This window comes from Nelumbo lutea, chromosome 6 (genome assembly GCF_056320005.1).
Source record: "Nelumbo lutea isolate HS-2025 chromosome 6, American lotus-T2T, whole genome shotgun sequence".
Taxonomy (NCBI): domain Eukaryota; kingdom Viridiplantae; phylum Streptophyta; class Magnoliopsida; order Proteales; family Nelumbonaceae; genus Nelumbo; species Nelumbo lutea.
The window spans coordinates 57,845,444-57,857,728 of record NC_142689.1 but is presented as its reverse complement, the minus strand read 5'-3'; the positions used below and the strand labels follow the sequence as shown (position 1 = coordinate 57,857,728).

General features: G+C 37.7%; 1 protein-coding gene and 1 pseudogene across 3 annotated transcripts; both read right to left on the bottom strand.

Annotated features, from left to right (window-relative positions):
- Nucleotides 1-562: 562 nt before the first annotated feature.
- Nucleotides 563-4,539, bottom strand: LOC148849046 (small ribosomal subunit protein uS10). Of its 2 annotated transcripts, XM_088951707.1 has the most exons (3): nt 4,398-4,539; nt 4,189-4,302; nt 563-902 (listed from the first exon to the last, which is right to left on the bottom strand). In XM_088951707.1, the coding sequence occupies exons 1-3, from the start codon at nt 4,507-4,509 to the stop codon at nt 796-798; spliced, it is 333 nt and encodes a 110-aa protein (XP_088807833.1). In that variant the 5' UTR covers nt 4,510-4,539; the 3' UTR covers nt 563-795. The 2 variants fall into 2 exon arrangements, 1 of the variants encoding a protein (XP_088807833.1); XR_016101183.1 differs by lacking the exons at nt 4,189-4,302; nt 4,398-4,539 and adding an exon at nt 2,025-2,891.
- A 2,957-nt stretch (nt 4,540-7,496) lies between these two features.
- LOC148849045 (respiratory burst oxidase homolog protein B-like) lies at nt 7,497-11,365 on the bottom strand (annotated as a pseudogene). The gene is made up of 7 exons (XR_016101180.1): nt 10,830-11,365; nt 9,109-10,285; nt 8,888-9,000; nt 8,672-8,774; nt 8,512-8,577; nt 7,974-8,419; nt 7,497-7,855 (listed from the first exon to the last, which is right to left on the bottom strand). The product of XR_016101180.1 is annotated as a respiratory burst oxidase homolog protein B-like (transcript).
- Between the last annotated feature and the right edge of the window lie 920 nt (nt 11,366-12,285).

The following is a 12,285-nucleotide window of genomic DNA, read 5'->3' as shown; positions in this document are numbered from 1 at the left end:
CGTTAAAACCGTTTGAATAGTTTTGACTGTTTTCCATTTTTTTAATTTTTTTTTTTTGTCAGAACAGGCCGACCGTTCGAACAGGTAACCAGACCCCTGACCAGTTATGTCACCGGTTCGTTTTTAAAAACCATGCTTGCGAGGGAAGGGGTTACTCGTTTGAATTCCTTAGAATCCCCAAATTCATCCCATCTAAATCCAAACACTAAAGTGACATTTAGACCAACTAAACGTTGATGTAATTCAACATCAACTTGCACGTTGCCCGCTCGGTATCGTCATGGCATCTAGGACCTGCTTTTTGCAATGGCCGACACCTTGCTCATACTTTCTCACTTTTGCAATTATTTTCTCTTTATTCACAGCCCAAGAATAAGACGGATGTCATGCAAGATCCTGATGTAATACAAAATTAGTGAATCATTTTGAGTATTTATAGGTTGTAGTCTTTATCTACCGAAAAAAAAAATTAAAAAAAATTGTAGTTGAAACAAATTACAAACACACCACCTTACAATTGAAGAATAGATTATTCCTTTCAACTAATACCACCATGGTTTCTTAAACATACGTTGATATTGTGTGTTACTGTCAGAGATTAAACCTAGTAATTCCAAAGTGTGGTCTTTCATGACAATTGAATCCCTGAATGGTAGAAAATGAAATAATTGGGAAGAAAAACATGCACCTCTTAAGCTAACTGCTATTCTAATCCTCTAAAGTTCATTCTTTCCCTGCTTCCTAGCATACAAAACTGAAAGGAAAAAAAAAAATTAAGTCCATCGTCCAGAGTCTTCATGGATCTGCAATTGATGTGATCTGCTTCACAACCTCAGATGAGCTGACAAGATCAATGACCCTCTTGTGGACACGCAGCTCAAAACGATCCCAAGTGTTTGTCCCTGGCAACAAAAGAATAACGGGAGCAATGAGTTACATCCTACACAGAAGATGCCAGTTCATCGGCAGATGTAGTTAACACTTGGTGATATCTCTAGCACACACATAGGCACATGCACAACCACAAAAGCACAACTGATCATTCTCAATCCAACTGATATCAGTATGTCATGCTCGTGCAAGTACATCACAATAAAATCTTACACAACATGTTTAGCGAAAAGATTCAAATTTGAAGAGCCAATTTTGAGTGCATGATGACACAAGTAGCGCAGCATCTATTATTTCATTTATTTGCCTTGTAGAACAAAAGGGTTAAGATTCAGCTGATACAGGAAATACTGATCTCTTCTATACCTTTACTTTTTTGACATATAGGTTCTTATATTAACACAATAAGCCCATGTTTGGGAGTTCTTATTGTTAACACAAGTACTTATTCAAAAAGCGATACTATGTTTGGTGAAATTTTGCTTCTTTCAAATGGGGGTAGCATAGGTATTTTAAAAATTACATGGCAGGCCAACACAATTTTGTGGTCTGATTCTAGTTTCAAGGATCACATTAATTCCAGAGAACATAGCAAACAAGGAATGTATGGAAATGCATAAAAAACATAAAGATAAATAAATAAATAGGACTAGCACAGACGACAAGGGAGCTATATACTTGATTTTTTTTCATATGTATACTAGAACTTTGTACTTCGTATTTTATAGTACCAATAAGGGATGGATGGAAAGCACTGGCTCAGGACCTTGGACACATTGATACTACAGCCAATAAGAGAGAATATTTGTATTGAGGATCTGCTTTGGAAGACAGGCAATCGAAGGTAGTATCATGATCTTGTTGTAGGTGCACTTGGCAAATTTCTGGGGCGGAACTAAATAACCACTATCTAAATCTTGTAACTCCTCTATATATGCATCTTTGATTTCATACTTTCAAATAAAAGCTGCTAGATCTATTTCTGATAAAAAGAAAAGAAAGACAAAGAATGGGGAGAATCGAAATTTAAGTGACTAAATCTTCTTTACCGCCAGTGTGCATTAACGGAAGGATTAAAAAGATTATTTTGTTCATCATTTTTCTTTAAATTTTCAAAATGAAATTTTTGACACCTTATTCAAAGTGAGAACTTCAAACAAAACTCGTCTGAAGATGTCGGAGACGATGGACCAATTCGAACAAAACTTGTCTCTTGCCAACCGGCTTTTATTGGGTTAGTTCCACCACCAACACAAGCAACAGCACCTGCAGGGGTTTGGGCGCGTGATGCACCGATGCCACCGGCCTACCGTTTCATCCCTCTGCCCATTGTTCGCAGCGTTCAGCTCTTGCAAGGCCTCTCCTTTGCCTTCTCCTCCATCTAATACATCCAATACAACCAGAATTTTACAATCGGAAAATCAGTCTCTCCTTGCCTTTGGCTGGGTTTGGATGGTCTTGTACTCACGTTGTCTGCAATTATCTTCATAGTCCTGATCACGGGTTCAAGTGACTCGGCTGAGAATGATGCTTCGCTTGAAACAGAAGAACCCAGTTCCTCCAATAGTGGCTACATCACCAGCGGCGGCGTCTTCACAAATTGTGCATCTTTGCTTTTCCCGATTACCTGCAAGAAGGAAACTGCTAAGGCCTATCTCTTGCCAGTCATTTTTGAAATCATCTTTGCTTTCCCATTTGAAATGGGAAATTTGTTTGGGTGCTCAACGTCAGGGGAGAGATTCGGATCAGCAGCAAGAGAACCAGAGTTGAGAGACAGATGGAGAGAGAGAGAGATTTTGATCAAACAATAGAATCGAGCTGAAGGAGGATTTGGTGGATTCAAGAGTTCTCTAACCTACCACTGCAACTTCCAACATTGGCAGTGATCTTTCTCCACCCCCCTTCCCCTCTTCGTTCTCCCTCTCCAACAGTATCTTCATGGAGGAATTATCAAGCATTCTTTGATGGCTTTGGCCCGGAAATAGAATCAGGACAGGAAAAGCTACGCACTCTGACAGGGGATGTGCGGTAATTGCTAAAGAGTATTTTGGGTATAATTTAAATTAAATCACATGTAAACGGTCTATGATGGAGACTTACCGGGAAGGGAGCTGTGCGACAATTGTCAAAACAGTAAGGATGCTTTAAGACAATACTGAAATAATAGGGGTATAGTTAGTCAATTTTCCAAAACTTAGCAGTAATTTAAGAAATTTGCCCCAAAATTTATCTAAAACTTGAATTCTCAATTAGGTCAGAACTAACAATTAGAAATAAGCTCATAAACCCTGCATGAGGGTCCACACCTTGTTGACTTCCTAAATATGATACCTGAATACCTGTCTGTATAAAGGTGTCATACCATGTCCAATATTTCATTTTTTTTAATGTATATAGTCCATATCCAACACCTTGCCCAGCTGTGTAGTTCCTATATCTGGGTAATATGGTTCCCTGAGCCAAAAATCTGGTGATAATATATCACTCTCCTGAAAGGACACCAAAAGTAAAATGACAAAGATCAACTGATAAGGTCAAGGCATGGCCTAGAAGACAATCAGGTAGGATTAAATGGTAAGCACAGATACCCACAAATAGACACCATTCAAAGATGATAATAAAGCAGGCATTGGGTTGTAGATACCTTACACTCTCCATGAATTACAGATCAACATAACAAGATAGGGTGGGAAACTATATAACCACATCATAACCCCACTGTCCCAAACTTATGAAGCTATGATAGAGAAGAGATCATTTTATTGGATCAGTGTGGTAGAGAACAGAATAACAATACTAACAAATATTTACTAAAAAGCACCATACTGTCCAGCATCATTCTGATTACTAGCTCTACAACTCCCTTTGGAACAAAGAGCTAATTCATCAAATAGAACCCTCACGCACCTCATAACTAAATTTTTTTCAAAGTTCAAAGATTGACAAATTGCTAACCAGGAAATGCACCCTCAGATGATCTGAGCAAAGGAATGGCGATTAAGCAGAAAGTAAAACCGTAAAACTGTGTATGAGAAAATTTTAATCACTGTGCTCTGGAATCAACCAAACAGCATGTTAAATTCAAAGATCACCAAAATGTGTCATTCCCCAACATTTCCAAGACAAACAAGGGAAGATAGAAGATTGCAATAAGAAAGAAATGACTATTGCCGGTGCTTTTAGGAAGACTACATTTTAAATTTTTTAGTTCTACACATAGAGGACTAAAGCTATCCACATCAATTCATCATCCTTCAGATGTTTACAGGCAAATGTTTTCTAGAATGAAGCAAAAACCTTCCCCACAGGGAGATTTTCTTGTAGTGATGTGCAAAACTCTAGTTGGCATCCTCACTGGACCTTTGACTTTCAGCCTTTTGTTCTTTGCACCAGTCACAAGGTCAGCACATACTGTTAAAGACCAAAGAAAAGCTGTTTATGCCTTGAACACAGGCATGATAAATTAACAAACAAAAGGGTAAGTATCGTATAAAAAAAGGAAGGACCTTTCTCGAGATTCTTCACATTCTTGGATGACAAAGTAATCCTAATGCGATGGGCTTGCTCCTGTGGTTCTTCTAGACCAGCCTTTACGGGTTTCATCATTCCCACCGCCATTGTTTCAAGTTCGAAAACTCACTAATAGAAATAAATGAAAACTATAATAATCAATTAACAGAAAACCAAAGCATACAGGTAACGAATCAAATAAGAGTTGAAGATGATCCCATTTTCGGTCTCTTTGCATTTTGGATCAAAAACATACAAACAAATTAACTATCAGAATCGGTCCGTCTCCGTTTATGCGCGAGACTGTCATTCAGAAATTGCCCTCAGAACCTAACGCCCTGACAAGTACTCGACATGGCCGAAGTGTTCAGCCCCCAAAACAACCAAAACCCTAGAATGAGAATCAATCTTTCCCATGATTCAACACACTACATTCGAGCTCAGCAGTCGTATAAAACAAACTCTAGAATGAACCGATCAGAAATAATTGATGGAAGTGAATCCTAACTTAAAAATTTAATTTAATTTTTACAAAAAGTCAATCGGTTCAAAAGATTTTAAACTTAAAATTTTAATTTAATTTTAAAAATCATAGTGCAATTGTAGGTACATGGTGGTCACTTAGACCATTAAAACAGAGGAGGTGTTAAACTAATACTATGTAAATGCCTGTAATGAGTCCATAACTCATCGTACATTTGTGATGAATTCATAACTCATCACACATTTGTGATGAAACTCATAGCTAAAACAGGTTGCGATGAACTTTAGACCTATACGAACTTACAACGAGTTTAAATCCATCGTAGAACCGCAAATGAGCTCCAAACTTGCGATGAGTTTAAAGTCATCACAGAATCGCAATGGGCATAGACTCACCACAGATCATAAACAAATAACAAAAACATATGCGTCGTTAAATAACGTGCGTGACGAGACACCCCGTGAGCCTAATGAGGGAGCGCAAGCTAAATGGTGTCATCACGCATGCCACGTCTTTTCAAAAGGGCCACGAAAGGAAGTAGCACATAAAACACATGGCGAAACCCTAGTAGTGTTACCTAACAACTAGCACCAAATCCAAGATTCCCTTTCCTAATGGAAATCAAACACTTTTGGCTCCTTCCTTTCGGGACCTCAGGATCCCTCCCTATAAATATGGGTCAATTTCATAAAGAGATAATCATTCTATCACCTCATTTGCCTTAGCCTTTAGCCCACCTTCTACACTCAGCTTTCCTTTGTCCTTAAAGGAGACTCCCGTGTGTAGTTTAACCACCTTATTCACAACAATTATTAAAAAATAAAGTTAAAAATTAGATTTACGAAATGAAACATTTTATCACCTCATTTGCCTTAGCCTTTAGCCCACCTTCTGCACCCAGCTTTCCTTTGTCCTTAAAGGAGACTCCCATGCGTAGCCTAACCACCTTATTCACAACAATTATTAAAAAAATAAAGTTAAAAATTAGATTTACGAAATGAAACATTTTAGATTAAGAAATATGGGAAATTTCTCACTTTTTCATATTAAAAATTACATTTAAAATATGAAATATTAATATATATATATATCCATAGTTAGGTCATTCAATTTTAGTCAGTTTACAAATGGTCAAAGTGAAACTAATCCAACTTGGTTGAATTGAGAGTTTTTTGAACCAAAGCCGACATAACATACTAGAAAACCAACCAACTCGGGTCGAGTTTATCAGGTTGGCCGATTTTATAAGTTTAATAAATAAACCTAATTGAAATTATTTATTGTTATTTATTTATTATAAAAATTTATTAAAAGTAGTATTTAAAATATGAATAATCATTAATTATTCAAAAAGTTGAAAATATAAAACAATTATATACTCTTATGTGTTTCTATTAGGGCCATTTATTAGAACACCCCTTATAGTTTTACATATTTACTTAAACCTCATAGTTTTCATTTTACTAAAATGTCCCATATATTTTATAATTTGTTTACTTAATCAACATTTCATTAAAGGAGTGTTTGTTTTGCCATTAGGCCCAGATTTTTTATTCCAAAAAATACCCTTAACACTTTTTTATATAAAAAATAAAATTGGCTAAATATAGCCAATAGAGTGGTTGCTCGTGTCTTATTAAGGGAAAAATGATATTTTTTTTCTATTTTCTTTTGATTAAATTTATTTCAATGAACATTGTGGTCAACAATGTCATTTTCCACTATCATCTAATGGAAGATTGATTAAATCCGTTGCAAATTATAAATGGTGTTTCAGTAAAATGCTAACTATTGGGTAGATTTTTAGTAAATTCATGAAATTATAAGGGTATTTTAGTAAATGTCACTTTCTATTATTTATTTTTTACTTAATAAATCCCTGGCATCGCATGAATCCCCACTAGCTATATACAAAACCCAGCCCCGCTCCACTCCCAATTTAGAAAAAAAAATATTTTCCCCATCCCAGCTTCGTCCCTGTTTAGGGTTGGAAAAAACCTGCCCCGTTGGGGGCGGAGCTTACCATCCTAATGGGAGAGAGCATAAACAAACCGAGAATAATAGGTTGCATTGCTGCACCAGTCATATTTTGAAAAATAATAGTGGCATAGAAATGATGTACATCAAACACAGTCCAATCAGCGGCTGCTCATTCTTCTAGGTATGCCTTACAATATTTTAAATTTTAATCGCCAGCAAGGTCATTGGACGGCGTTTGGAGGGAAACAAGGATGGAAAGATGAGTTTAATGGGATGGATTTTGGGCAGCCGCTTCAGATCCGATTCCAAACCCACTATTTAAACTTACTTCGGTACACCGGTCCATCTCTTCTTCAACGAGCCAGTCCATTTTGTTTTATTAACACACTCCTCTTTAATTCATTTTAAATAACACACCAGTTCAGTTTGTTTTTAGAACCGGTCCAGTCCAATCAGATTAATAAATTAGTAATGCATTAATTAATAAACTAGCGAGGGGCGCCCGTGCTGAGTACGGGCGAGTAATACCGAGTAACTGGGAGAATAAAAAAAACAATAGAAGTTATAGTTGTGGAATCCGAATTCGAAACATTAATATAATAAACCAATTAATCTATGAAAAATATATATTATATAATAAATAGAAGAAATACAAATTTTATAAATCTTACAAAGTTATTAAACATATAATTCCCAAAAGAAATACAAATTTTATATGTATCATATTGGAACCATAATTGCTTACAAATTACAAGTGTCTAACTAAAAAATTCAAATAAAAAAACAATCAAAAGAAAAATATCACACTTTGTGGTATATCATATGCACTACAATATTATGTACTACGTATATAGCTAGCTATCCTGTGCAAGCTCTGAACTCAAAAATTTTCCTTGTGGAAATCAAACTGGGTCGTCGTCTTCCTAGAGAAGTTCTGCGCTAATTGTCGTAACTCGCCGGTCAATCCAGGAACCCCACAGTAGAACACTCCTGCAAGAAGTTAAAATTAACCCATCCTTAGTTGGTTCTAAGAAAGCTCAGTGATCATGAATGGAATAGTTCTGTGTTTAGAGTTCAGACAACGGAAGGGAGCTAGTTAGTTGCTTACCGACACGTTGACCAGTGTGGTTAACAGTGACGTGCTTGAAAACGTTCCGCCAGTTTGGCCTAGCGAAATGGGTCTTCACCCGTGTCCCGGACACAATATCTACTCCGCTCTTGGTGTGGTGGAGCGATTGGAGAATGGCAATGAGCGCTGATCGAGCATCGCCTTCCTCATAGACACTGGTGCAGTAGTTGTGAAGCTCGATGACCCCATCTCGGTCATACTCTGTAACCTCATTCAATATTCCACTTAACCACTCAAATGAGCCCCTGTTCACGGGTGACCCAGTAGAAGTAGGCTCGTTTCGTGGCAAAAGGTTTCTTCCTTTTGGCCTTGGATCCCGCTTCTACGGCACCACCTTCCTCAACGTCGTTCTGTTGCTTGATGTTGTTCAAAACGTCTTTAACTATACGGCTCCATATGGGCCATCGATCAACAGTCTTGGCAAACTGCTTGGTTAACAGACATCATGTGAGTTTTAGAGTTAAAACTGAAAATTAAAGCATAGAGAACACTCATGGAGTATTGAAGAAAACTTTACCACAGGGGGTTGGAGCCTGTTTTAATATCAGCTCGCAGAAACCCACTCGGTTGGGGGTTGACACACCTGCACGTGCTTAGACATGAAAGATTATTAATTGCTTGCTAAAACACACACACAGAGGAGTTAATCTGCAATCGATTGATCACGCATCATGTACTTGAGCAAATACAGCTTTGAGCTGCGATGTCCAGTCACCTAATGTGCGAATATGAATGCTCAGATAATCGTCTCCGGGGGCTGATGTAATAGAGAAAGGATGCCTGAAGAAAGAACATAGAAGAAACAAAGCAAGATCATCAGTAACAACTTCAACCAGCTGCAGAATTTTTATATGGTAGAAGCCAAACAGAATTTTGCTCAATTATGTGTGTACCGTTGCAAAGAAGAAACAGCGGAACAGTTGAAGATATATTGCCAACTTCTGTACTTAAATCCTTGGGGTTTAGACATATGGAGTGCCAGCACATTTCCTCGATAGACGGCAACCTGGGGAATTGAGAATGAACAGAAGTGTGCACAAGGAATTAATGAATCTCCACTGTAATTTCTTGCAATTGATAATATAATCTTGGGTTTTATGAGATTTGATCTTACCTTCAAAATCTTCACTTTCTTATAGCCAGACCTAAAGGCACGAATCAAGCGCTCGCATCAAACAGGTGGTGTGAGTGTCAGAAGGCATTGAAACCAGTAAGCTTCTTGAGGGGTTTCAGAAGCCCGAGCCTGTTACTTCTGAACCAAGGCTGGGCTAATATGTACGCAATTATCATGAACACTAGCATCGTGACCCCAAAAGCACCAAAATTATTATAGCATCCAACTGTTTCCAGCCTCCATATTATCTCCATGACGAAACTTCTATGGATCAAGATATGTAGTCAACATCATCTTGGTCCACTTGTGATCAAAGTAATGTCCCACCGCCCATCAAATCGTCAATCCATTCAGCAATGAAATTATGTTCTTTGAGCACGCCCATAGTAATAAACCATCCAACCTGTTTTCGGTTTCCCAAACCACTGCAACTGGTTGCTGAATACAGTAATGGGTGGTGCAAACTGTTACCTACGTGGCAATCTATAATCTTCAATCAATTATTTTCTCTCTAATTTTGGTTAAAAAAAAGAACTACTTACTCAATTCTAGTCTGAACAATCAGAAAACAAAGAACCCAAATGCATAGAAAGAAACAAACTTGAAAATTTTCGAAAACTAAAGGCTACTTGTATTGATATTCATCAGTTGCAGACGCAAAAATCTCTGTAGCTTAATCACATTTATATCGCACTCTTCTTCTCCTTCTTCAAACCCAAAAAGAAAGAATGAAAAAATAGTTTACAGAGATTCCAGCAATGCAAATGTCCTCCTTACACACATCATCATCACTATAAGATTTACCAAAATCTCAGCTTCTGTACACATCATGATCCCTTCCATCTCTACTTTGTCTCTTCCATTCGCAGTTGACAGAGAAAAGCCAAAAATTAAAACTACCTAACTGCCCCCAGTTTCCTCATTTAATTGCCAAGTTCACCAACGAACAGATTGATGAAGAAAATGCCGGTACTGGATGAACTTCCATGTGAAGAGGCCGACGCAGATGGAAACCCAGAGCGCCAGCACCCAAACTCGCTTCCAGTTGTCCTCTAGGAAGTAGGCCACCTTTCGGTAGTATCGCTTGATGGGGTTGGGCTCTTTGGTCGGAACCAGCTTCTGGCTCAGTAATTGGCTGAGGTTGCGATTCTGGGTCATCCTCAGATTCATCGACTGGCTGGGCGCTTGCAGTAAAAATTTTACTTCAGAAATTTACACTAATTCTATGCTACCTCATTCTTTGGGATAAATAACTCAATTTATTCATACTTGTTAAAGAATGGATATAGGAGAGAGCCCTTTAAAGTTTAAAATGCCAACAAAGTTGGAGATGGCTCAATACTAAGACCATGCAACATGTCAAATGTGCAAACAATTTTTTACAATTAAAAAAAAAAAAACCTAAAAAGCATAGATGGTTATTAATTATCGGCCAATTCAGGATGACAAAACTTGTTTATCTAATATGGTTTCAGGGTTCAACTCTGTGATACTTTTGGCAACATTAATTGGATACAATTTTTATGGAAAATTGAGAAGTGAGAACTATGAGCCTTGATCACTACGAACAACTATTTCAAGCAAAAAGAATCTAATGTATCTAGCTGTAGTCTTTGTTCTTCTATAGTGTGTTCTTTTATGGTTTTCAAATGTTGGGGTTTTTGCTCTTTATAGTTCTTTTCGTGTTATTTAGGGTTTCACTATTAGAAATCATCTTTTACCATCTTCGGTCTGTGAAGCAATGGCCAATTCATTTCAGTACTCGTCGGCCAAAAACAGTTTCCATACGACGATCTTGGTGCTCCCTCGTCTATGGATCTCATTCCAGAGTTGGTTGGCTCGTCCTTATCTCTTTGTCGTCTTCAATTTTATAATCATCATCATTGTAGCTTTGTCGAACTTCCAACAAAAGCTCTCAGACAAGAGTTCGACCCGAGAAGCAGAGGCGGAAGGTTTCGCATGGAGTTTGGTTGGAGATTAACGAAATGGAAGAAATGCAGGTGGAGACAGACAAGAAAATAGTGGTTTTCGTTGAAAAATCCAGTGTCATCGTCGGGGGTTGGTCGGATGTGTCCGTGACCGATTTTGACGGGAAATTAGGGCTGAACTCCTTGGCCTCTTCTGCCATTGTAAAAACAATGGGCTAATTGAATTGGGTCGGATTGAACCAATATCCAGTCCATTGATAGAAGATAAGAATACAGGTGTCAATGGACCTTGTTGTGTTGGAATCAATCTAAATTAAAACCAATTTGATCAGATTGGACTGGTCCAAAATGGTCCAGAGCATTATCAAATTGGATTGGACCTATCTGTAAGCTGTAATGGGCTCATATTGGACCTGATCAATTTGGACCAAATCTGGCCCAATTGACACTCCAAACTGTACTGTGATGCCATTGAAAGACCATTTTCGCGATGGATTATCTGCAACTATGTTCTTATTTGGTCCTATGGTATGAGCTGAGAAACTGAAGCTTTTCTGAAGAACGGTTGCCTATTCTATCAGAGGAAGCAACGCAATGGAGATGCTCAGGAGGAATAATCAGTGAGAAATTAAAACGTAAGTGAATGAATTGGACCAAATCCACAGTACCTTCTCCATATAGGTTTAATAACTTCAGTGAGAAATGCAATGGAGGTTCAATAACTTCATGAGCTCATGACAGAGTGCAAACCTTAATTATAGAGTAAAAAGAATCTTGGGAAAAAGGAAATAAAGTGGAAATATTTAGAGAATAACTAAGAAAACCCATTGAAGAAAAAATATTTTTCTTTTTTGATATTCTGAACATGTGCATTGATCTGAACATTGAGAAATTCCACCATTTCCATGATTCTACCTCCTAACCAACCAACCAGGCTTGAACAACTAGATTGACGTGAATCAGGATCAAACATGCAAGATTTGTTGGGTAGATGATTTGATCTTCGTTACTTATGGTCTCTTTGAAACTCAGACGTGAGCTTGTTACCAACATTTCTTCTCTCTTTTTCGTAATATATCCTATCTTCTGTGCTCTCTCAAGTAAGGTGCATGCATGTTTAGCTTCCTGCGTTCACGTCACTAGGCTTTCCCTCTTGGCTACTGCATGTTGTTAACTCGACTGGCTTCATTGCTTTAAATTATTATTATCTTTCCTTTCAGGTCTTCCGTTACCCTTTTCACAAATTCAC

Coding starts and splice junctions, on each gene's coding strand:
- LOC148849046 (XM_088951707.1), bottom strand. CDS start 4,509: ATGGCGGTGGGAATGATGAAACCCGTAAAGGCTGGTCTAGAAGAACCA. Junction 4,303..4,397: donor TGTGAAGAATCTCGAGAAAG/GTCCTTCCTTTT, acceptor GGTCTTTAACAG/TATGTGCTGACCTTGTGACT. Junction 903..4,188: donor AAAATCTCCCTGTGGGGAAG/GTTTTTGCTTCA, acceptor TTTTGTTGCCAG/GGACAAACACTTGGGATCGT.